Source organism: Camelus bactrianus, chromosome 5 (genome assembly GCF_048773025.1).
Source record: "Camelus bactrianus isolate YW-2024 breed Bactrian camel chromosome 5, ASM4877302v1, whole genome shotgun sequence".
Taxonomy (NCBI): domain Eukaryota; kingdom Metazoa; phylum Chordata; class Mammalia; order Artiodactyla; family Camelidae; genus Camelus; species Camelus bactrianus.
Genome location: NC_133543.1, coordinates 68,787,990 through 68,815,677, shown reverse-complemented (window position 1 = coordinate 68,815,677; position 27,688 = coordinate 68,787,990). Strand labels below are relative to the sequence as shown.

General features: G+C 34.6%; 1 protein-coding gene across 1 annotated transcript in view; it reads left to right on the top strand.

Moving 5' to 3' along the window:
* SPAG16 (sperm associated antigen 16) overlaps positions 1-27,688 on the top strand; it is a 777,122-nt gene that overhangs the window by 369,925 nt on the left and 379,509 nt on the right. The window contains exon 11 of the mRNA XM_010960056.3: positions 5,121-5,264. Within this exon, the coding sequence (XP_010958358.3) occupies positions 5,121-5,264 (144 nt within the window). The remainder of the gene's footprint in view (positions 1-5,120; positions 5,265-27,688) is intronic.

The window sequence follows — 27,688 nt, the reverse complement described above, 5'->3', positions numbered from 1 at the left end:
GATAAGTGGTCACCCACTGTTCATGGACACACATATTGATACTGATTCTTTTTCAATCCATTGTTCATCTTCTGTGTTGGAAATAATTAGAGCCTAAGAACTGAAGCGAAGGAAACATTTACAATGCTGAATAACCCAGTGAAGACAGGGGTATCTAATTAGTCTTTCTCGTGACAATCTTTTTTTAGATTAATATTCTTCTCTTTGAAAAGTCTAACAGTGGTGCTTATGTCAGCGACTCTACTGATAATTAATAGTGTTCACCGTACACCTACGCATATTCCCTCCAAAATATCCTCGTGTAATGCCACTACTGCAAAGAACAATTTCAATTAGCAAGGAGAGCTTTTAAAGTGTATATCATGTGGTCTGTTATAAGGGATGTGTCCTATTATAAAAGAAAGAAAAATCTCTGCTAGAACATAATATTTTATGTAATATCCCTGGTATATTGTTTAACAAAACATTTTATGGATACTTCATCAGGACATGACTTGATTAAGAAGCAGGGCTAGCATTCACCCAAGTTTTTTTTTTCTGAATTCTTAAGATGTTTTCCTGTACTATTTTCACTCTCGTCACAAGCTTATTAACTTGGGAATGAGGTGACAGGGCCTTTGTCTTCGAGTCTTGCAATTATAATTAATAGTAAGTTAAAGGGAAGCAGAAAGGTTATATTCAAAGTTTAAAGTAAAATGACTTTGTGGCACTTAGGGCAGGTGCCAGAAAGATATTAAGTAAGAGCTCATTATTCTTATTAATTAGAACTTCGGGAAGACGTCTTTGAGAATGAAAGTAGTTTTGTGGTTAGTTATAAGAGGGATACCTATTTGTGGACAGAGCTTGAAGAGAGGAACTGTGTTACTAGCTTGGCATGCCCAGGGCCCCTCAGAGGCCATCCCTGATAACCGGCAACTACTTGATGCCAGCTGTATACATGAAGGCAGGGAAAGGAGTCAGTGTGTACACACTGTCCACTGTTTCCCTCAGTGCATTCCTAAAAGCCATATTATGAAAGAGGCAACCGCAAATCTTCCTTTGAATAATTTGTGAAAGTATCATGTGTAGGGGCTGCATTTTTGTGAGAGGATTTAACATCAAATAAAGCCTAGCAACGTCTGGTGTATCTCAAAGCCATACAGAAACATCATCTTTCTATAAATAATTACATTTTACATCCTAAATTTACTACCTGTGATCTTTAAAAGAGGTATGTGTGGATTATAAAAGGTAACTACGTGAAAGGCCAGGTTACAGTCAAGTGCAATAATGTTGAATGAAAGTAGTAGCTAATATTTATGGAAAGCTGACCATGTTTAGCTGTCTTTCCAGGGGCTTTACCTGTGCCAACTTGTCCTCACAACACGACACCCTTTTGAATCAGTTTTCGAATTCCCTCGTTTCCACAAATCAGGATCCTCATGCTGTAGAGGTTGAGCAGTATGATTTGCTAGTAAGTTCTCGGCCAGTGTTCACATCTGGACAGTCGGGCTTCAGCCCCCTCTCTCTGCGCTGTGACACTGCTCACTGAGTTTTCATCATGTGTCTAGCACTGCCCTGCGTTCTTCACGTGCATTATTTAATTCTCAAAACCTATGACAGCAATACCATGTTCTTCCCATTTCCCCCATCTGCAAAATGGGAATAACAGTAGACCTAACTCAGAGGGGTATTATGACCACTAAATGAGTTAATGTATGCAATTCTGAGATCAGGAACTGATTCCTATAAAGTTTTAGTTATTTCCCCCATTTTTCAGCTTCTTCAAAAGACCAACTCAGAGATAAATAGAATGATAAATGTTGAGGCCTGAGTAAACTTGGGAAATCCTCAATAAATTAAATGCCTATGAAATTGATGCTTGTTAAGCATCCTTCTACATTTATGTATGCTTTATGTATTCTTTACAGAGAATATTTATTCTCTAAAGAGTGCTGTATGAAAACAGGTGAATAAAAATATTAATGTCCTCTGACAACTTGGAGTACAGTTCAAGGCTCATAATATTGGCACAAGAGAACAAATTAAAGATTTTATTAGGTGCAACACATAGTACATCAGCACAAAAGTCTTTGTAGACAGGAATGTAGGAGGGGTGCTACCCACCTTGTTTCTCTTATAGCACCAGAGCATGTTAATTATAAAGAGTAAGGTCCTCTAACCCTTATTTTAAGACTGTTAGGTCAGGGGTTACCCAGCTCTGACATGTACCTTGACAATTCCTAGATGTGTTCTTTAACTCAGGGCTTAGTGGTGACTAAATGACTTAGACATTTACTGAGAATGATAATATCTCCAATCCCTATTATAAGAATTATTGATATTTACAATACACACATATAAATGACAAACTACGAATGACTGATAGTAAGTAAAAATACCTACAATCGTGAGCCTCAAAATCAAACCATCCTGGATTCAAAGGCAGCCTTCATCTATTATCAAACTTGAACAATTTATGTAATATCTCAACCTCTGTTTACTTAGTCATAAAATAACAAAACTAATTGTACCAAAGTCAGTCCCTCAGTCAGACATTTGAGAAGTATCTACTGAGTAGCTAATATGTGCCAGCCTCTGTTGGGGCTGAGTACACAGCAAGTATACAGCAAACAGACAGACATAAATCCCTGCCCTCGTGAGCTTTCATTCTACTTGCTATGAGAGTTAAGCATTTAGGTGCAAATTCTGGTGCACATTAAGTTTTCAAGCAATGGTAGATATTATCATTGTTAAATGATGATCCGGTGAGGAGGGTTTCAGACACCCGTGCCTCATTGTGGAGTTGATAATAGCTCTAAACTTCACTAAACCTCTGTATCTGCAGAAATATTTCAGATCTGTGGCCCTAAACCTGTGTTTGCCATCTTGTTCATCTCCCACAGGAAATTACCTGAATCAAGCTCTGCATCTTTTGATTGGGAATCTTTATCACCATGACCCAGTCTTGGCTGGTACACTCACTCCATGACTTATTTAATAAGTAGTTATTAATTGATTGTTATGAAAGCATTAAGTTCCCCTCTGTACATGCTGGAAATATTTTTGGTCACTTCAAGACCCTTTCATGGATGAAGTAAATTGTACTCTTTAAAGAATAGATCAGTGTTTGACTGAAATTGGGTCCAAAATGATTAGGAAAAAAAGTCATATGTAGATAAGATGTATTTAAAAAAAGAGTCAGTGTTAGAGAAAGAATGTATACCCAAAGAAACCAGAGAGTGTGACTGGTGGGATCAGGCCACGTGAAGTCGAAGTAGAGGTTGCAGGTGGGGTGGAGGGGGCCCCAAAGTGGAAGGAATCAGAAGAGTCTGGAAAAATGCTTCTAAAACTGACCACCAGTCGGTTTGTGTTTGTATTTTCCTTAACTTCTACAAATAGCTCCCCTCGCAAAAGTCATTTTGGAAACTTATCTTTCAAAGTTCGTAAAAATATCAATAATTTAGTTATCTTCACCTGAAGAGGGTAATTTATCATCTAGTCAAGTGTGCATGTGTCTGCCAGGAAAGCTGTGAGCCAACGTACATCATACTCAGTAGCTTCAAGGATCTGGTTTGCCTTATGTGTGTTTGAATATAGAATTCATTTCAATCTGACATTCTTTTTTTTTAACCTCTCATCATATTTTTCTTCTAATTAGTTCTATAAATGTATCCTCTTCCCAGTTTGAGCTGTAATAAATTCCTTTCCTGAATTGGCTTTCTGAAAGTCACAAACCAACATTGTGATGAATTACAAAATGAATAACTTCCCTTCTACCCTGTTTATTTTGAGCAGCAAGGTGTCAGAGAAAAGGGAAACACTGTTTCACTAGGAGAGGTCTGCTCAAAGTGGTTCCCGCCCATGAGTTGAATGTTTTCAACAGATTTGCAAATCTGTATGGATGGGTCTAATAGAATGACATGATTTTTCAGCTCAAAATTTTGAAGTTTAATGGAATCACTGGAAGTGATCCATAAGGAGAAAAGTTTTGCTGTCATGTAAGCCTTAGAGTTACCCATGGACAAAGACCATGATTTCTCTGGGAAATTGATTTCCCAAAGGCTATATTGCAGAAGAAGGGAACAATGATGTTCATAGAATGGACTGTGAGAGAAATTAATGTGTGATTTTTATTTTTTAGGTCACTATTTGTTTCATTTCACTGTATATGCAAGTAAATGCATTGTCTCTTTGATTTGAGTTGGCTATGTTGAAATTGAACAATTTGTTGCTAATATTTAGGCTCATATTTTAATAGGTGCTTAACACTGGGCACATTCGTTCCCATCACATTGTAAAGCATAGATGAAAACTTTATATAAATAAGATTAAAGCATTGCCATAGATAAAATATCAGCCATTAACCTTATAGATTCTTGATTTTAGAATGGTTTAGCTCCAGTATTTCAAGAGCCATAGTGATAGCTGGTTCAAATAATACTGCTTCATATGTTAACCATTAATTTTATATACTTCTTTCTCATTTCCCTCTATGCCTTTAGAGAGTGGGAATTGCCTTATGCATCCTGAATTCTTACTGTAATTTGTGTACTGTGCATTGACTGAAGCCAATTTAAGTGCCGTATTAGTGCAGAGTTTGAGCTCCTTTGCTTTGTGTAGATAGTGAGCCGTGGAGTTAATGTTTCATTTATATAATTTATTATGGATCTATGATAATGTGGTTATGATTCATGATCTTTTCCTGGATAAGGCCTGATTTAAGATACACTGTAGTCTGAAAAGAAGTTTGAATTTGTAGAAAGTCATGGCTACTGGTCCAAATATCCTAACACCAAATTATCACTGGCATAACTTTTTCTTCTTAAAATGAAAACTTGAGTTACTGTTTACAGCTCAGAATTAGACATGAGCATTCACCTAAATCAACCATCCCATTTTTCATATGAGGAATCTGAGATCCAGTGAAGATAATTAGATTTATGGCAATCACTGATGGTGAAAAGTTAGAGCTGTAGCCAGGACATGGAACCTGGTGTTTCTGCCTTCTGGGCCAGCCCTGTATGTGAGCTGCCCCGCCTGGCTGAAATGAATAATCCTTGCCATCTCATTTATTTGCAGCATGAAACCATTCACTGCTATCTCCCCATAACTACTTCTCCTTCTCTTTCCCTGTGCAGCATTGTCGTGCACCCCCACAAAGACATCCTAGTCTCCTGTGGGGAGGACCGCGTCTGGAAGGTGGTGGGGCTCCCCAGAGGCAACGTGCTCCTCACAGGACTGGGCCACACCGACTGGCTCTCAGACTGCTGCTTCCATCCCAGGTCAGTACACACAGCTCCCAGAGCCAGCCTAATCTTTCCAGGAATGCATTTGTTTATGCTGCGTCTGCATTCTGCTGGCTTTTTTTTTTGCTGTTGTTGTTGTTGTTCTTACACCACCTTATTGAAGTATGAATAACTACATATTTAATGTCTACAACCTGATAAAGTTCTGAGACAAGTATACACTCTTGAAACCATCACTACAATCTATATCATACACATATCTATCATCTCCAAAAGTTTGCTCCCACCCACTTTTATTATTATTATCATTATAAAAACATTTAACATAAGATCTACCCTCTTAGCAAATTTTTAAGTATTCCATAAGTATTGTTAGCTGTAGGCTCTGTGCTGTACAGTAGATCTCTAGGAATTACTCATTTTATATAAATGAAACTTGCAACTTTGTGCTTTGCTGGCTCTGATGCTACTTTTCTCTCTGCAGTCCCATCTCTTCCACTGAATTTCAAAACGTGTAGATAAATGCTCCTTTGGCTTTGGGTTATATTGACTTTAAATTGGTTGCTTTTGATATTTGGTACATGTAAAACTTAGTCCACAAGCGGATGCATTTCAAAAGAGTCATAAGCTTCTCAGGACAAGCATTATAAGTGCTTGTGCTCACACGCTCTGACAAGGCATATGGACTTCGAGTCAGTAATGTGTGCCAGTATTTACTTTCCCTCTGTTAATCTTGCATGTTTTCCTTGGAGAATTAAATTATCTGCCAAAAAGGATCAGAAACCAGTCATCATTTTTTAAAAAATAATTCAGTGATACTCAAGATATTAAAGAGAACAAAGTAAAACTGAAGGCATTGAGCCCTGCAATTGGCAGGATTCACTGAATTTTTATACCTAGAGAACAAGGGCACAGAAAGAGAGACACGTATACATTATTCTGGTGGCAGGAAGCTCTGCCCACAGTTAGGTTGTGGTCAACTCCTACCCCAATCCCAACTATCATCTTTTATTTATCGTTATACCTGACACTTGTAAACACCCCTGCATTTAGTTCTTTCTAACAGTCTCTGTTATTACTCAGGGAGGCTCATAGTTCTTAGTGCAAACTTCTCAACCATTCCACCAAGAAATTTTGTTCTTAGGAGAAGTTTATTGATTTATTTTCATGTTTTCATGAAATTTTTTTAAACTATCTTTGTCTTATCCTTGGTATAAATGTCAATAAAATTAGATCAGAATAAAAATAAACTAAATTGTTCAGAAATTTGTGTTAATGAGAAGATTGAGCTATTTTTTTTTATTTTAATTTTTGAAAATCTTTTCAAAGTATAATTTTACCTTTAGTGCTGGGTGTTTGAATTTAATTTTTGAACATATAGTGCTTTCCGTATCTGGTAAATGGATAAACAGATCTACACCACCTCTCACCTCTCAGGAGCATAAAGCCCATCTTGCGAGCAGAGATAGCACAATTAGAAGTATAGCCTCTCATTTCTGTAGCTGCTGGGCATACTAATCAGAGTTGCATAATGCCTCGTCACCATGACAGCCAGTGACTGAGATTTTCTCATTAGTGTTTGACCAGCGCACTGTCCTTTTAATACATCTTCCTGTTTTCCCACTCAATTACTGAAATTAAAATGAGATGAAATACATCATGATTCACTCACAGTATGCATTTACGTTCAGTACTTTCTTTGGCAGAATTGTAGTAAAATGCCACCACACTGCTTTTTTCAAGTGTACGGGATTAAAAATAATAGGAGACAATACATTTAGCCATAAGGGTTTTAAGTGAGAGATACAGAATAGCAAATGTTCTTTTTGAAGAAATAATGAAAAATAATACATGATCATTAGAAAAAAACCAAAAACTTCTTTTTTATTTGGGATTCAGATCAATTCTGAAGGAGTTTATATTTCAGGCCTCAAATATTTTATACTTGATGTATGTAAATCACTGAAGACTATATGCATATAATATAATATAATATGCATATTATATATACATATATAATATTTATTTCTTAAAAGTCAAAATGCATGCTCTCTGAAATTTAAGTTTGTGATATTGGATTTTTATTTTGGCTGAAGTAACCTGGTCGGTAAAAAATAATTCATTGTTAAAGATAATATTTTCTCATCTGTATACTCATCTGTAATTAAAACTCAAACATAGAATAAATTTGATTCAAATATGACAGTTTAATATGTAGTTGGATCTTTGATTAATGAGTGCAGTCCCAGGCTTCCTCAGAGCCCACCTATGAGATCAGCTCAATTCTGCTCCCTTGGAAGAGGTCCAGAGTAGACACATTATACCATGACGCCTGCCTAATTCCTCTGCTCTTCACATAGAAAAGTAAACTCATGCATTTTCTTTATTTTTTTTAATTGCAACTGTTCTTAGTTGAGTGTTTTCTGTAACTTCCAGTTGGATGAATTCCTGATTACTGTGACATTTGAGCCACTGTCTCTCCCACTACAATGACACAACCCAGATTTCTTTCAGGGGTCAAACCTACTTGATATGACACTGATAAACTCTGACTGACCCAAATCAGTCTTAGTTGTCCTGTTTCCCTTGTTGTAACAGACATCTTCAATATATAAACAACAAAAATAATAGGCATAATAATATTAATATCAGACAAAAGAGGGCTGACAGATAAAAATTAAACTGAGAGGGCAACTAATTATGACTTGAGGCTTGATGATATGATGTTGAAATATATAAAATAAAAGATCTTATGAATACAGGACGATTCTGACAAAACCACAGTCATCAGAGTCAAAAACTTCGAAGTATATCAATTTTCAATCTGTCAAACAAAATTACAATGGAACTAGAGAAATTAATAAAATAGTAAGTGTATTTAGTAGTATATATTGAATTTTATACTTTATGAAGATAGAATATAAATTCTTTGAAATCATTCATTGTTGGGTTTTTAAAAATATGTAAATCTAACACCAAAAATTTAGTATAAATGGATTATTCAGAATAATAAATATACAAACTAAAATTTGTGAGCAGTATTGTAATAGTAAAAGAAAATAACAAATAATAACTAAAATATAATAAAATTTGAATTATTGAAAAGTAAATAAATGATTGTTGGGTCAAAGAACTGTAAGCTGTTATTACCTAGTTGGTAAACAATGACAAATGCACTACTTATCAAACTTAGGAGCTGTAACTAGAACCGTCTTCAGAGTAAAATCCATACCATTAAATGCTTTGCTATTAATTTGAAAAAGTGAATTATGGGTTCAAATTAAAAGGTACAAGTGGTCAATAAAATACAGAAAAAACAAGAATGAATAAATAGAAAGAAATTAATGAATTAGAATAAAAAATAAATTTATACTAATCCAAAAAAAATTTTTAAGAAAAAATAATAAACCAAAGAACTATAGTAAAATAAGTAGATACCTCAAAAAACTGCTGGAAAAATAAATTAGGAAACAAAAATGTAAACCTAGGCGATTTGGAAAGAGTTAAAGCCACATATACAGAGACTAAATTGTATATATATTTGGAATTTTTGATAAAATAATACATTTCTCTAGAAATAAGCAATACCAATACTGAATCAATATGGAACAGAAACCCAGAATAGACGAAAGGTTGGAACAAACTGAGTTTAGGAGTTCTGCTTTTCATTCTAATCTTCTGCAGTTTTATGACTGAGTTTTAAAAAGTTTCTTTTTTTAAAAAAGAGAATCAGTTAATTTTAGGTTCATTGAATTTTCTGAAGACAAGAAAAATAAAACTGAAATTTTATTAGTGGGTTCACAAATATAGCATAAACATCATTCTAAATTGAGCAAGTATAGTAGCCCCACAACTATAGGCCCATTTCATAAATATAGATGTAGAACTTTTAAATAGATTGCAAAAAATGGAATTCACTTGTATGTTTAAAAAAAGCAATATACAATGACCAAATAAGATTTGTACTTGAAGTGTGGAATATATAAATGATCCAACTATGAGGACATCATATTATAAATTATATTAATAATTAGACATTGAAAGTTACTTTAAAATGGTTGGATAAAAATCTAATACCTATATTTAAGATACATATGTTTGCAAATGTTGTTAAGCCCCATGTGTTGGAATTGACAAGGAGAGTGGATTTTGGAACAGCTGGGAACAAAGAAGTTCTGGCAGGTGAATGTAGAACTTGGATGCCATGGAGTTAGATGAGTCAATGCAGAAGGGGTACTTACAAGTAATAGGGCAAAGTGGGGAATGTAAAAACAAATAGGCAAAAATACCTAAAAAACCTAAAATCAAAATAAGAGCAAGGTCTCTTTGTCCAAGCTTCTATGCAAGCCTTGTTACTTCTCCAGTTGATGTTTTTTCTCAATAAATATTAACCATAGTTTTTGTTTTTTTCTTTTCCTTAATGATGATTATCTTTTATTAAAATATTTTGACACTGACATTTTCTAACATGTTTATAACTCAGAAAACAAAATATATATGGAAAGCTTTAAACTATAAACACTGTACAAATATTATATAGACTATGCAAACTGAAAGCAATTTAAAACTTACTATGAAAGGGTCAGACTCCCAAAGGCTGTATTGTGTTCAAAATAGCACTCTACCCACAACTAATCAATACCATCTATTATTTATAGTAGAATTGGTTTTGTTTGTATCTTAAGTTTTTAAGTTCCTTAGTAGAATTTGTGTATCAAGACACTTTAGGGGAATGATACAGGTAACTGATCACTGTAAAACCAGCTATTATTACCTATTTACCGCTAGATGGCGATCATACATTGGTAAGGCAAAGCGCCCTTTGCATTTCCTGGGTAGACTGATGAAGTAGCTGTCCGACGTGATTCGTCAGTTCCTAAAATGATGAAGGGGTGGGGCGACACAGAGGATGGGCATTGTCTCTGCCATTGCACTGTTGAAAGAGCAAAATGTACAATACGAAAGAGCAGGAACCTTAAGCATAATCCAGTGCAAGCTAGACAGCATGCTCTAAACTGCTAATACTTGGAAGCAGAGTTTCATGTTACTATCCCAGCTTCACCTTTGCTAGTCCTATCAGTTTTCTTATCTGCAAAATGGGTATAATAATGATACCTATTTGTAGGTTAATTACGAAAGTTAAATGCTATCATATATGAAAAACACAAATTCTATTGCCTGGCACATAGATGCTCAATAAATATTACCTATCATTATTTTGTATTGATCGGTAGATATGTTGTGAACTTAGAGATACCTCAAAAACTTTTATAAAACTGGTAGCCTTAAGGCACAGTAGGATAAGAAGGGAAGAGTATATGGTGATGTCTGGGTTACACTGACCTAGAATGTGAAGAATGCTATTGAACCATGAAACATTAGAAGATCATGTCTGAATTTCTTGTCAAGTTAAACATAAAAACATTTATAAGCTGAAAGATGAATATAATAAATGCAAAAATATGTATGTTATTTATCTGTTCTTAGCCCTGGAAATATTTTTCTTTAAAAAATTGTACCAATAGGTTCATTATATTTTGTTTTTACAGAAGAGCAAAGGAATTTTGCATATTTCCTTTGCTTTTAGCTTTTAGAAGAAAAAAGAAGTTGGCCAGAAACACTAAAATAATTACTTTAAAAAATACTTATTATTTAAAATACTTTTTAATATTTAAAATATTTTTTAAATATAATATTTTTGTTGTTTTTGAGGAACGTAAAGCACATAGTGTTTGACCTGCTATATCCATGAGTATGTATTGTTATTTTTGGTTTAATTAGACTAGCTTTGGGCAACTGAAACAGAGTTGCATGTTAATCTCCAGGTTCATATTAATAGATCAATAAAACACATACTACACTGCTATCTCAGGGAATGCTCAATGCCAGTAACATAGTTTTGAAGGTAAATATAATGTCCAGTTCTCTAATGCTTTAGGTTGCATTTTCTTTTGTATGACCACAGCTTATTATGTGAAACAGCATGTATCTTCCTAAATATCTCTGTGAAATGAAAGTAGTTGGGATTAGTGGTTTAAACAATTTCACAGTGCTGCATTTTTTTCCTGATTTCACTGCCTGAGGCAGAAACAGAGTTGACAGCATCTTGTTAAACATAACTTCTACCCTTATAAGCTGATTGATGACTTGTGAATAAATGGGCCTCTACAAAATCCCTCATACTCTCTCTTCGCTGTACAAGCTCACTATTCCTGTATTTATATAGTGCCTAAAACTATAGTAGGAAAGCTCCTTGGCAAGCATATTGTTTAGCTATTAAAAAAAATAGAAGCATGGTTAATCATTTTATTTTTCATAAACATAAAACCAAAAGTTCAACTTATTTCCAATATTAGGAGGATAGTTTTCCATCTTACATCATTAAGTATTTTAGCTGTGAAATTTTTATAGATATATTTATCACATTGAGAAATTTCTCTTCTATTCCCAGTTTGTTGAGTGTTTTCATCATGAGAGGTGCTGCATTTCATTTTTTTGCAACTATTAAAATGATTCTGCAGTCTTCACCCTGTATTCTATCCATATAATATTTTACATTGATTGATTTTTGTGTGTTGAACCAACTTTGCATCCTGGAATAAATATTAATTGGTCATGGTTATAACCCCCCCCCTTTTTTTTTTAAAGCATTGGCTTACAATATTTGATGAGTTTCATGTGTACAAATTATATTTCAACTTCTGTATATACTACAGTTCGCTCACCACTAAAGGTTTAGTTTTGATTTGTCACCAGAGAGTTGACCCCTTTACGCCTCTCCGCCTCTGGTAACCCTACTCTATCTTCTGTATCTGTATGTTTGGTTTTGTTTGTTTATTTGTTTGGTTAATATTCTACATATGAGTGAAATTATGTGATATTTCTCCATCTGACTTATTTCACTTAGCGCAATACCCTGATGGTCCATCCATGTTGTCACAAATGGTAAGATTTCACTGTTTTTATGGCTGAGAAATGTTCCATTCCATGTCTATACCACATCTTTACCCATTCATCTGTCAGTGCGCCCTTAGGTTGTTTCCATATCTTGGTTATTGTAAATAATGCTGCAGTGAATACAGGGTGCATATATCTTTCTGAATTAATGTTTTCATATTCTTCAGATAAATACTCAGAAGTAGAAAAGCTGGATCCTGTGATACTTCTTTTCTTAATATTTTGAGGAATCTCCATGCTGTTTTCCATAATGGCTGCACGCACTTACACCACTGAAAGTGTATGAGGTTTCTTTTTTTCTACATCCTCTCCAACACTTGTTGTTTCTTGCCTTTTTGAAAACCCTTTTAATATGTTGCTGGATTCAATTTGCTAGTTTTTTGTTGGGGAATATGTACATGTATAATCATAAGAGATATAGGTTATAGTTTTCTTCTGTTGTCTTTGTCTGGTTTGGGAATCAGAGCAATACTTGTTTCATTGAATGAGTTAGGAAGTTTCCCTCTTGTATTTTTTTCAAAGAATTTGTAAAGATTAGTGTTAATTCTTTAAACATTTGACAAACTTCATCTGTGAAGCCATCTGATTCTGGCCTTTTCTTTGTGGAATGGTTTTGATTACTAATTCAATTTGAGGAGTTTGTTCATTTCATCAGATTATCTAATTTATTGCCATGTTTATTGCCATGTTGTTCATAATTTCCTATATCATCCCTTTTTAATCATGTAAATTTGGTAGTGATGTCCCTGTTTTATTCTTGACTTTAATAATTTGAGTCTTCTCTCTTTTTTATTGATCTATCTAGCTAACAGGTTGTCAATTTCATGGTTCTTTGAAAAGAACCATCTTTCATTATAGGTTTTCTATATACTTTTACAATTCTTATTTCATTTTTTCCACCATAATATTTATGACTTCATTCCTTTGTCTTGCTTTGGATTTAATTTTCTCTTATTCTCCTTTCTTAATGTAAAAAGTTAGGTTATGTTTGTGATCTTTATATTTCTAGTGTACTGTTTATAGCTACAAATTTCCCTCTCTGTGCTATGTATAGCACATCTTGTTTATCCATTCCTCTGTTGATGGACATTTAGTTTGCTTCCATATCTTGGATATTGTGCATTTATAATAATCAAGGCATTTTTATTCATATTATTAAAATAATTAATTTTTCTGATTCATCTTTTTGTTCTCTTTTTCTGGCATTACTCTTAAACATATGTTTGATTTCTCAAATCTGTCATCTCTGGGTGTGCGTGTGTGCATGTGTGACTGTGTATGTGTCGGGGGGTTTCAATGATCTTTAATAGATATTATGAATTATTTAACAAGCTCTAATGGTAGTCTGAATTTTACTGTGTCATCTCAAAATTCTGAAGTATTAGTCATTCTTTAAAGATTAATGGGACATTGTGGGTTCGTCAGAAGTCCCACCGAGATGGAATGAATTACTCAAGACTTTGTGGAAAAAAGTCAAGAGAGTGAGAGGGAAATGGGAGCCAACTCCCCGAGCCTCTCAAATCTCCCATGTTTATTGAGTACAGTCAAAGGAGAAATGCAGGAATTTAGGGAAGGACAGGGTGGGATCACATGAGTACAAAGGCTTTGTTTATTGTTGGTGTTTGGCTCAAGGTCAGAAGGCCCTTTTTGGTGAATCATGTTTCTGTTGAGCCTTTCAGCTTATCAGGGCTGAACATATGAGAATGGGCTGCTTAACAACTTGGACTCAGGCGGCTGTGCCTGTCTTAGGTTGCCCCCCTCAGGGGATCTTACCCGTCACTGGCTAACCAGCCTTCTCACCTCTGAGTCTGCAGCTTTTTATAAGTTGTTCACCATTCCAGCCCAAGGCTGTTTTGGGGATAGAAGACTAACAGCAGGCACGCCCAGCGTTTATAGCCAGGGGCCTGGGTCACTGCTAAAACCTCAAGGCAGTTACTGAGCACATCTTCTTTAAGGAGATAAGCGGCTGGGATCTGTTACAATTTGTTAACCCAATCATGGGCTCCCACAGGACATACTGTCAAACATACACATGATAAACATATGCCAGTTAGGTGATCTTGTGTAACCTAGCTAAGAAGTACAGCAATCTGACTTTTATGCCCTTGTGTTTTTTTTTTCTTATTTTAAAATTGAAGTACAGTTGACCTACAATATCTTACTAGTCTCAGATGTACAATATAGTAATTTGACATTTATAGACATTACAAACTGATTCTCATAGTAAGTCTAGTAATTGTCACCATGCAAAGTTATTACAATATTATTGCCAAGTCTGTCATCTGTTTTTGTCTTCATTTAATTCATCGCTTTGTCCTTCTCTTAGTTAGATGCAAAGTTAAAATGATTATTTTTTACTTATCTAATAACCATATATAAAATAACGTATTTATGTTTTTAGCTCCATTGCAGATTTTCATTAGGTAATTATGCTTTCCCTCATTCTTTGGAAGAGACATGTAGTTATAGTTCTTTTAATGTCTGTAAACAACTAAGTACCACACACGTAACCCCATTTAGGGTTGCTCTCTGTCTTCCCCTGCAGAAGAGCTAGGAAGCAGCCTCTGCTCTCCTCTTCTTTCTCCAGGTCTCCAGTTCACATCCATGTCTGCCACCTGCCACTGCCAGTGTCAGGGCCCACCCTTAAAGAGCTCTAATTGGACTCATGTTAAAATAGCTTATTTCACTTCCATAGAGCTGTCGTATGAAGTCCTGTTGTTTTTACCAGACTTCAAGATTTGATTTGAATCTGTTTCACTGCATGGCAGAAAAATACTCAGTTTTTACATAAATAATATATTTAGTTCACAGATTCATGCTCAGCAAGCTTGACAGACTGCAGTAGTTCACACCCACATTTTTTTTCAGCTTGGGTAATACAAATGAGATAGCTTGGAGAGGGTGTTCTTGGTACAGCCGCCCCGAGTTCCCTGGGTCTTCAGCCAGCTGCTGGTGGACGTTCAGGAGCCTGTGACACTCGCCTTACTTGACCAACCTAAGACGCTGTCCATGGCCTGTCTCTTATAAAACCCTTGTGGATAAGTGAGCCACAAGCTGTACTTTATCCAATTAGCGGAAAACATTGGAACACAAGGAATTGATAGATTAATCTTAAAATACGCCTACAACATATATAGTAATTATTTATAGTTTTGAATTCCTTTCCTGAGTGTGGTTTATCATTCTTATATCCCATTTTTACAAATGCCCCTGTCCCCGAATGCATTAAGTGATCTTCATTTCAGATTTTTTCCTACCTCACCACTACTCTATCTAACTTTATAGATGCTAAGTTGTTTGATGCTAAGTTGTCTTGGACATTTTGGAAATAGGATGCAGCAGTTTTCTAACGATTTTTCCTTTCTTTGTTAGTGAATGGATTTCAGAGAGAGCTATTTTCTCAGATTCGTTAAAATTGTCCCCTTCTTCTGACTTTTAGCATCATTTCAAAGATCTTCTGGTTTAAGAAAAAAAAAAAAGTTGAAGAAATAACTCAATTGAAAACTGGTCTGTGTGTTGAGTTTCCAATTATTTGATGTGGCCTTTCCAAAAAGAAACCTTAGGGCTTCATGAGTTTTCTGCTGCTCTTAGTCCTTTTTCCAAAAGGAATTCCGGCTTCTGAGGTTTTGTGACCCATTCAAATCTAGAGGGAGCTCCCGCTGGGTGTTCTGCTTATCCTTTAGACGCTTGTTCCAGAAAAACACTCTTCGCTGCATTGACCTTCTGCATATTATGACAACCATTCCCACAAACCCCTCTCTCTTCTCTAAGGAGGTTTTAGTAGAATTTTCCAGGCTCTTACTTAAAAAAATATTTTTAATAGAAGTACAGTTAATTTATAATGGTTCAGGTGTACAGTGAAGTTTTATATGTATATATATATCTATGTGTGCATGTGTGTAACCTATAACGGAAAAGAATCTGAAAAATAATTCTTTTTCAGATTCTTGTCCATTATATATTATTACAAGATACTGAATATAGTTCCCTATGCTATACAGTAGGTCCTTGTGATTTATCTATTTTATGTATAGTAGTTTGTATCTGTTAATCCAAAATTCCTAATTTATTCCTGCACCCCCACTTTCCCCTTTGGTAACCATAAATTTGTTTGGCATGTCTGTGAGTCTGTTTCTGTTCTGTAAATAAGTTCATTTGTATCTTTTTTTAGATTCAATATATAAGTGATACCATATATTTATCTTTCTCTGACTTAACTTCACTTAGTATGATAATCTCTAAATTCTATCCATGTTGCTGCAAATGGCACTGTTTCATTTTTTTCTTTTCTTTTCTTTTTTTTTTTTTTTTTTTTGAGTACTTCTTAATGCTGCTGTTTTTAAAACTACAAACAAGACCTTTATGGATTCTTTCAACCAATTTGGTGTGTAGTGTCTTTAGCAGACATTCCATGAGATCTTGGGCATTTGATGACAAGTTTCCTAGTTTGCTTAGAGCATGTTGTTCTTTGTTTTTATTTTTCCCTGGTCATTCTTGCAAACTCTGGGTAGGGGAAGTTAGAAGCTTGGGTCTGTGTCATCATCTTACTCAGAAGCCTGTGTTTATTTTTAATAGATGATTAAAATTGGCCTTTAAGGTCATTTTCATTCTTGAGTTTTTATATAAGCAAATTTTGCCCTAAGACTATTTCCGTAGGCAAGAAGTTTCTCAGGTCAAATAGATGCTGTCAAAATAATGACTCCAGGAACTGTTAAATGTCATGAAGAACTAACATTTTGCCTCTAGTTAAACCAAAAATCATTCAACTGTATCTAAGCTGTAAAGAAATATTAGCTTGTATGACCTAACCTTGCTGATTGATGGCCTGATTAAATTACAGAGGTAACCGTGGCAAGTTACTGCACATTTTAGAAAATTTTGTTGCTTTGCAAATATCAGTAAAGCTCCAGTGCTCATCTCAGAGAGGCATTATACCATGTATGAAAGCATTCTAATTGAGAGGTGTAACACCTTGGAAGACAACGTCAAGCCCTCAGGCTGAGAGTTGTCATTCTGGATCTACAATGTGCTTCGATGTAAATGTGCACCAGGGCCACATCCAAATGGGTGGGCTGGCTCATGGCACGGCTATTGGGTTGATATTCAACTCTCTTCAAAGACTCTATCAATACTCAGCACAATCATGGAGTGATAACAGGCATCGTAAAGATAGTGACATGACCCCAGCAGGTTTCCCTACCTAGGTGTCATTACTGATAAATAGCAGGGCAAGCAATATAAAGGTATTGAGACTATAGTACATGTACCATTGTTTTAACTTTGTTAGCATCCCTGTCAGAGATAATCATCATCTTTTCTTAAACAAAAATCTCTCACAGATGAACAACAGTGGCAAAGGCTAAAGCAAATCGTAACTTAGAAGATTGTGGGGCTAAAGGTAGAAAAACCAGGTAAATCATTTGCAATGGTTCAGGTGAAAACTGAGCAAGGCCTAGCAATCTTTTTTAATTTGCATTCATCAAGGGAATTAAACCCTATACAGAAAATTACTTGAGTGATACTTTCTCAATTCTTTAATTCTGGATGTATGGGAGATCCATAAATGTAGTACATTCAATGCATGTATTAGGGCATTAGGGCTTAAGTCTCTTGCTAGAGCCCTGATTAAGAAAGGCCCAGTGATAGTAATAGAAAAAGCAGTGACTTATAAAGATATATAAGGGACACAGTAAGAATAGCTCTCCTATTGGAATTGGGAAAGATTGAACATTTAATATGGTCCCAGATTTTTAACTTGAAAAACTGGGCTTCTGAGATAAAGAATACACTTCTGGAAATTTTCATAACCTTATTTTGGGTTTATTTAGTTTGAAATGTCTTTAGGACGTTTAGGTAAAGATATTTAGTATATGAATCTGAATCTCAGGAGAGAGATTTGAGCTAGTGTTAGGCTATCTACTGCCACAATAATGTCACATAATAAAACAGCCCAAATATGTTTAACTATTAATATAAGAATTTTTTCTTCAGCTCATAATTTTGTAGGTCATCAGTAAAGATTGGGCTTATCTGGGAAGGTCTGATTTCAGCTGGGCTCCTTCAGGTATCTGTTTTCAGGCCAAGTCTGCTGCATGGCTCAGCTTTAGTAGTGTCATTGGAGTGCCTTCAAAATCTTCCACATGCCTCATCTTCTGCAGGCTTCTCACATCCCTCCCACAGGCTAGGTTGGGTGTGTTCTCACAAAGAAGCTCCGTTACAAGGACTGGGAAACCTCAGCTGTGCAAGAGAACCAACAGACTAGTGCATGTTGTCTTGAGGACTAGGCTTGAATGGACATAACATAATTTCCTTCTCATTCTGTTGGCCAAAGCCCAGAGCGAGAGAGGGTGGGCACTACAAAGTAACAGGATCAAGGGCTTGGATACAGGAAGAGGTGGAGAGTTGAATCCATTTTTGCATCCTGTCATTTAATATGAATGGATTGACCATGCATCCGGGTTTGCCCAGAAAGTCCTAGTTTATTCCTGTTATCTTTAAAAAACTATTAATAGCACCTCTTTACTCTAAAAAGTATCCCAATTTGAGTGATAAATTATATGGCAGCCCTACATTGCAGGGGTTGATTAGGAATATATGAAGTAATTGGAGCAGAATGTACAAAGGCAAGAGAAGAAATGATTTAAGGTTAGAGTCCATGAGGGAAGTGCCAGGGAGCAGGAGATGAGCTAGGACAGAACAGATCTGAGGAAGCCAGGAGAAAAAGAGATGCATGAAAGACGTCTAAGTGACAACGTCAGCACCACCAAGGTATGAAGTAAAAAGATACGGTGTGAGTATGTCCATGACATTTAACAACTAGAAGTCTTTGGTAAACGCAGTGAAAAGGATTCAGAAGAGTGATTGCAATGGATTAAAGAGTAGACCCTAGTTCTTGTTCTCATGCTTTCTTAAGATTGAAACTTTTTATTTGACTATTCTGGGTCTTAAATTTAAAACAAGAGGGACTGGGTTCTGAAGAATGATGTCCTTAGAGTGCTAACATTCTTGGGGTCTGAATACTAAATACCGACTCCAGATTAAAACCAAATGTGCAAGAACCAGGATCTATAGCTTAAATTTCTTCCCTATCCATCATTTTGACACTAAATAAAAATGACTCTGATGTGTATTCATTAGGAATTATTCTCATTTTAGTTTATTCTTACTATAAATGCATTTTTTCTCTGTACTTGATGTCCTTGATTGATACAAAACTCAGTAAGACCTACTGTAGCTATATTAAATATTAACCAGGACAATATTTTAAAACATTGGGGAAGCTGTGATAGCTCAACCTGGTAGGAAACCCATACTGAGTCTATCAAAATAAGACACCTTTAACGTTTATCAAGATATTTTTGACAATTGTCCTAACTTTGATGAAGCAAATAAGATACTACCAATTTCCCTAGTAGAGAGTTTACTTTAAAAACCCTTTGCAGACTTGACACTGTGTGAACATTTCCAACTAAAAGCAGGTGCAGCCTTTATGGCAGTAAATGACATTAAAATTTTTGAATAACAAAACCCTGCATTTCAAGTGTAGGAACATTGCTTTCAGTAATTTGAAACATCAGGTATAACTAATTGAATAACACGTAAAAGAACAGAAAATCTGACTAGTATTGACTTTGTAACAAAAAAGAAAAAGAAAAGAAAAGAAAAGGGAGAGAAGAAACTCACAATCTTCATGTAGTTGCATCTTTTTCTTGGCTGCTACTTACACTTTGCAAACATGTTTGGTGTGAGTGGACTTCAAATTCCCTTTAGGATTCTCAATTTCATTTATTTTATCAATAAAAAGAGCCTTCTTGTGGAGAAGGGAATAAATCACACATAAATGAAATACAAAAGATTACGCCAGGGGCAGAGCTTTTACCTTGACTTATCCAGTAACTTTGGCCAAATATCTCAATGTCAAAGGCATTATAAGTATTCTACAAGGTATGTCTGGCAAGGAGAAATCAATAACAATGTATTGGATTTGATTAAAATGTTTACTTTTCCCCTCCTCCCTCTCCTTCCGATGCTAAATAGCCCTTTCCCATACTAATACTATCTTTGTTATGGTTATTGGCTGGCCTTGTTTCTTGTCATAATGCCACAGACCTTAGAATTCATTTCTGAATCATGTATCTTTCTGCCTCCCCATAATGTCAGTATTGGGGTTTGTGATCTGATGTCATGCCATGTGTCACTGAGCCTGTTAACAGACTTCAAAGCGATTTTAATAAACTTCATTTGTACAATTTATTTTGATTCTGACAACTTTTTAATGCATTTTATAATGTTTATAGAAGAAGAAACATGCTGAGCAAGATAATTCAGGTCAAGTTTGCTCAGCTCAACTCTAGTTAAGTCTTTTCAATCATTTTGCTTCTCAAATACTCTTAGATATCATAGAAAATTACAGAAGTCTGATCATGAGGTTTATCTAGCACCTCAAGCCTTTTACATAGTCTATTTTTTCTGCTTGGAACGTTCAGTGAACTCTCTCTCCCCTCATCATTTACATGGCTAACTTTTAATCTGTTTTCAGGGCTAAGTATCTTAGTTTAGTTCTGCTGTAACAAATTGCCATAGACTGAGTGACTTAAACAACAAACATTTATTTCTCAGTCTGGAGACTGGTAAGTCCAAATCAAGGTGCTAGTAGATGGGATGTCTGGTGAGAGCCTACTTCCTGGCTGTCTTCTCGCTGTATCCTCACATGGTGGAAAGCAAAGATGAAGCAAACTCCCTACTGTCTTTTCTTATAAGGGCACTAATTCCATTCATGAGGGTTCCAATCTCATGAACTAATAACCCCCTAAAGGCCCCATCTCCAAATACAGTCACATTAGGGATAAGGATTTCAACATATGAATTTGTGGAGGACACAAAATTCAGTCTGTATCACTAAGTTTCAGAGTCACTGTTAAGGGCATCTATCCGTGATCCTCCCAGATTAGGATAATTTCCAAGATATACTTTTTCACTTAACATCTCCTTATCAGCATTCATCACACAAAAGGCTTAAAAAAAAAGAATAATCATCGTCTCTGCTGGATTGTGGACTCTGGCATAGTAGGACTAGGAACCATACTGTTTGCTTCTGTAGTCCCAACATCTGTGGCATTGAAAAATACACATCATCTATAATGTTCTAGTTGCTATGTTAAAACATCATGTTCTCATTCATGGATTATGCCCCCCCCCAAAAAAAACGCTTCACTTTTATGCCTGCTTTTCTTAAGTCCATATTGTCCGGCCCTGGCTGATTTGTTATCCTAAAACACTGCCATTTATCGTTGCCATCTGTTATTTGTGGGGGAGAGAGAGAGAAATGAATAATTCTCTTTAGAGAACTAGAGGCCCTTCCTAATTGTACCCAGATAAATTTTCTTATCTTGGCATACCCCCCTTTCTCCAACACAAGCACTTAGTCCTAGCCAAAGTACCCAAGAAACTGGATACAAAATACTTACTCCTTCTCTTGGACTTTATTTCTACCCTGTTTCTTTACTCACTTTGGATGCTCTTCACCTTCTCCTTTGTCCATCCAGAGCCTTCTCCATTTTGAAGTCCAGGGACATCTCACAACTTCTACAAAGTGTTCTGTAATGGGTCCAGTCTTTAGTGGACTCTTTCTGTTCATTTTCCATTAACTATTACTATTTTAGTTATGGTTCTATCACATTTTATCATTTAACATAAAGATGCATTTTATTTTTCCTTTATCATGTCCTTTTGAACTCAGAGTTTCAAAAAGCTGAATGATAAATGCAGAAACTAGAAATATGTATGTAAATAATGAATACTTTTTCTTATAAAATTAATTGATAATTCATGACTGTGAATGCATACTTTTGAACAACACAGTGTTAAAATGGTATTAACATGCTATATCAGTTAATATATATGATTTAAGAAAAAGAAGACATTGGAGAGCCACTCAGGGATATTGCAGTCTAAGATGGATCAAGCAGCATTTCTCCCCTTTTGCTGGTTAAAGATAAATAAGCAAATGGACAAATTCTTAGGAAGGTATAGTCTCTAGGATTTAACCAGGAAGAAATTAAAAAGTATGAACAGATCAATTACCAGTACTGAAATTGAGTCAGTAATTTAAAATCTCCCCAAAAACAAACAAACAAAAAAATGAAGAATAAGAACCATGTGATTATCTCAATAGACACAGAAAAATATTTTGATAAGATTCAACATCCATTTTGATTAAAAAAAACAAAAAACTCTCCAGAAAGTGGGCATAGAGGGAACATACCTCAACATAATAAAGTCCTTATATGACAAACCCACAGCTAACATCATACTCAACGGTGAAAAGCTGAAAGCATTCCCTCAAAATCAGGAGCAAGATGAGGATGCCCACTCTTGCCAATTTATTCAACATAGTTTTGCAAGTCCTAGCCATAGCAGTCAGAGAAGAAAAAGAAAAAAATAGAATCCAAATTGGAAATCTAAATTGATATCACTTATATGTAGAATCTAAAAAAATGATACAAATGAACTTATTTACAAAACAGAATTAGACTCACAGATACAGAAAACAAAATTTTGGTTATGAAAGAGGACAGTGTCAGGGGAGAGGGTTAAATTAGGAGATTGGGATTAACATATACACACTTCTATATGTAAAATAGATGAACAATAAGGACCTACTGTATAGCACAGGGAACTATACTTAATATTATGTAATAACCTATAATGGAAAAGAACCTGAAAAGGAATGTATATGTATAACTGTATTACTTTGCTATATACCTGAAAGTATTACAACATTATGAATTAACTATACTTCAATTAAAAGTAGTTATAAATAAATAAATTAATAAAACATGGCAAAATAATTCACCAGCTGCTATTGAAAAATAAGATGCATGTAACTCCTTGATATAAACTTCAGAAAAGAATAGCTAAGGAAAGAAAGATTATGTTGCAACACTTGAAGTCTCTAATTCTTGCCTCAATCCTACCTACATTGCTAGAAACGTTAACTTAGAATGTGTTAAGACTTTTCAGCAATAACCCACAATTTGGAGATACGTAAATTAAAGGAGGAGCTAGACAGCTAGGGAACGATAATAGAAAAGCTGTAAGTGCAGATGTAACTTTCTACCAGGTTTTCTTTAGGTGCATGAGGAACATCTAGAAGTTTCTCATCTTCTAGGGCCTCTATCAGTTAGTAGGAAGAGTCCAAGTCATGCTATTTTTAGGGGAAAACAATACTTGAAATTAAAAAGATTGCTTTTAAGAAAGATTTTTTAAAATCAGTAAAAAGGGCAGTTCCCAGGATATCTCAGTTCTCTACTCCCTTGAACAAAAACTCACATGATCCAGGTTTGCCCCTTCACACACAAGTACACACAAACACACACACACACACATTCACACGGAGAGACTTTAGTATAACACAAGTGAAAAATATAAAATCCTTAACTCTTACATTCTAGATAGGAGGAGAAGACAAACAGATATCAAATAAATAGGCAAGAAAATTAAGGAGAATTCACTCCCACCATATCAAACCAAAAAATAAAACATATACAGGGCTAAAAATAAATTTTACTCTTTCAAGGGAGTGATAATATAAAAATGAATTACCTATAAGAAAGCTTGCAGTAATAACTGTAATTGCAGAGAAAATAGGAAAATAATTAGAAAAGTTAGAGAAAAGATAACATGTGGAGAACATAAATGTCTCAGCCTGAGTATAGCTGATGTCATTGACATGAAAGAGAAAGCATATTCATAGATGTAAAAAAATTTCCCTGAAATACAGGAAAAGATAAATCTATAGAAAACTCTTATAGATTATTCTAGACTATACCAAGCTATATTCTTGTTAATTATTAAACTTCAAGGATAAATAAAGAAATTCTCAAAGAAGCAAGTGGAAAAGGAAATTGCCTACAAAGGAATAAAAAATCTGGCTGATTTCATCTTTTTCCACTGTAACATTCGTGCTATAAGATAACAGAACAATATCTACAAAGTGTTGAGAAGGAGAAAACTATAATCCATGTACATTATGTGTACTCAAACATTGCAAATCATTCCCAGGCATTTAAGAGCTTAGAAAATAGAGAATCCATGAGCCTGGCCTTGTTGAATAAAACAAATAACAACCACACCAGCAGCAGAAAAATATGAGAATACGATCCACTTAACAAATGATGAATCAAGATGCAGTAACAAAGGACTAGCATAATACTCAATGCCAGAAAATACTGAAGCAGGGCCAACAAACTTCTGAGAGAAAACAAGCAATACTATTGCAGCAGAAAATAATCTTAAAAACAGTAGAGGTTGAGAGCATAGGACTTATAACATCTTACTGAAAAAAAAAATGTATGTATAATTGGGCAGTGAAATGTATCTAACTGAAAAATGAAAAACAACTTAGGAAAAAGAAGCTATGAATAAAGAACTGGTAAAGATCATTGGCTTCATTTGGAAATTAGAACTGGGGATGATATGTCGTATATATTCTAAACCTTGGAAAGAAATATTACAAATCAAGATTTGGTGAGGAGTAGAAGTTTAACAATTCTAATTTCTATGTGCTTCAGACCTGGGGGTTGGCAGAAATAGTTGAAAAGTGAAACATAGTATGTTTTGTATTTTTAAAGTGTTTTAAATTTTGATACAATTTTAAGACTTACAATAGATATAGTTTAAATATAGTACAGAGAGTTCCCTTGTAGTCTTCATCTGATTTACCCTAATCTTAACATCTTACATAACCATGGCACAATGAACAGAACTAAAAAATTAACATTGACGTAATACTCTTAATTACACTATAGATTTTAATCAATTTTCTCTGGTATTTCTACTGATGTCCTTTTAGGATCCAATCCGGGATCCAGTGTTGCATTTATTTGTCATTTATTTTTCATTTCCAATCTATGACAGTTCTTCTGTCTTTCCTTGTATCTCATGATGTTGGTATTTTTATGAAGCACTGGTTATACATTTTGTGGAATAACCCTCAAATTCTTTTTGTCTGATGTTTTCTTGGAAGATAGTTTCTGTGAAGAATAGCATACAGATTATGTGTCCTCAACACATCATATCAGGCAATGAAACATGTCACTTAAAATATTAATGACATATTTTTCAGTTATTTCTCATAAACTGGAATGGAAGAAAAATATATTTATACTTAAATTTCAAAATTCCCGCAGTATAATTTTTTGAGGGGGTTGAGAATTCAGATATTGGTGATTTTTAGCAAAATCTTACCATGTAAAGTATGATTCTAATTTTAATAAAATTATATTTTCATCTTCACTGTTTCCCTCTCTCTCAACATATATCTCTTCACCTCCATCTCTATATAGTTCTAGCTGCAAACATGTAAAGAGAAACATCAAATGAATTTTAGGAAATATTGACAATTTATATTCCTGGATGGTGAAATTTATGTATATACTAATGAACTGTGTGCTTTTTGTAAAAAACTTTTTGTGTGTAATTTTATGTTTTGTTTTATTTTTAATTTTCTTTTATAATGAGATTATGTAATTTTTGTTAAAGAAGAAAGCTAATTTTTTGAGCAAATACTTAAAAAAAAACCTGTATTCTCTTAATTGTCTTCATATCTCTCCAAAAAACAATTCTGGAAAAATACAACTAAAAGTAGTGTTTATCTGAGGGTATAAGGATTGTGGATGTTTTGCCTAGACTTTTCTTACCTGTAGTTCTAAATTTTCTACAAGGCACTTGTATTATTTTGGAAATAAAGTATCTACATAGTTGTTCTTATGGACTACGAAACTGAAAATCCCCCAATGGGAGCCAGTATTATTGACGTGGTTCAGTTACTTAGTTAGTTTCTTTCTACTGTAACATTCTTGAGAGAAAAGATGGTTGGTATCTTGCTTATACTGAATCTTTGATACTAGAGAGTACTCTAGCTCAGTAAAGGTATTCTTTAACATTTGTGGGATTGAATTGATAGCCTCTGAGAAACCCTGCACTTTAAAGGACCCACTCTCCATTTAAAGGCACATGTAAATAGTTCTATTTTCTTTGGGGAAATTTTAATATTCAGAGGTATATTGTTGAAGGCTTTAAACACTCCCATATTTGAAAATTTCTGTGAAATTTCCTGATAGGTGAATAGGATTATCCTTTAAAGAACAACCACCACCAATCCTTCCCTAAGTCATTTTGGACCAAAACTTTGGTCTTTTAACTTAAAGAAGTCAATTAGTTTAAGTCATCCCTTATTATATTGCTGATGGAAATTTGAGAAAGTTTTGCCTGGAAGGTGATTAATGTAAAAGAGTGAAAATAAAACAGCTGTATAAGTTCATTGTAACTTGTCAGGGGAAACTGTATGTTAGCAGAAGAAAGGCATTCTTCATGGAAGTTGTGCAGCCAAAAGTAAGAATTTGTCAGTATATCAGGCTTCTTCTAGAGGAGATGGTGTGTGACAGTACCTTTGTATAATAATGAAGATTACATCCACATACCACAGATATTAAAACAACCCAACCCTTCTCATCTAATTTCATGGTCAGCACACAATATTCTAACCACGAGTTAGCTTCCATTTCAGACTCTTAAGGCTGAGAGAGAATGTGAAGATTTAGTATTCTGGCTTGCCAAGCAGCTGTGTTTCATACTAAAAACTATCAATTGTATTTATTTCTGTCCAGGTTTTGTGAGTTTGAAAAGGTTTCTTTTTCTCTGCCTGAACTACCCATGGTCCACCATAGTGTCTCCCCATCCAGTCTCTAACTGTGAGAGGCTCTGAGCAGCCAGTCAGGCTCTCACTTTGACATATGTTGCCTTTCATTACAGACCACAAAACTATACCTGTCAGAGTTAGCATGAGCCTGAATTTAAAATCTTTAAGCTTACAATCAACGACTACCTTTTAATTTTTAACTTTTCAAGCAACTGTTTTTCTGGTTACTTGATACCAAAGATGGAAGCAAAATTCTCTCAGGCAAGAGAGAGATATGCTGAGTGTAGGGCCAATTTATTCCTACTTATTCTTGTGAAATGCTCACTGGACTAGATTACAGAAGTAGATCTGGAAAAAAACATTTTTCCCTCATTCCTACAAGTGGAAACTGCTAATGTATTCTTGTATATACAGAACAAAATCAAATTCACTTCATAGTATTGAAATGCTGCATATATGGATGACCAAATATGATAGACTATATTTCTGCTTTAACATTTGTTCTTTTTATTCTTAACTAATTTTAAAGTACCATAAAATGTTTATCAAAAAAAAATGTAAAGGATTTTAAAAAGGCCACACCTTAAATGTCTTTGCATTATAAATTTCACAAGCAATACTACAATTCTTGAATAATTCTGCAGTTTGATTGCAATGTCAACATAAATTGTACTGTGCAAATATTTTAAAAATTGTATCCAAAATATGAATTAAAATTACTTCTAAAAATAAATTAAACATTTTACCTTTATGTAGAAAGTAACAACTTAAATCACCTTCAGAGTATATTACATAGCATCTA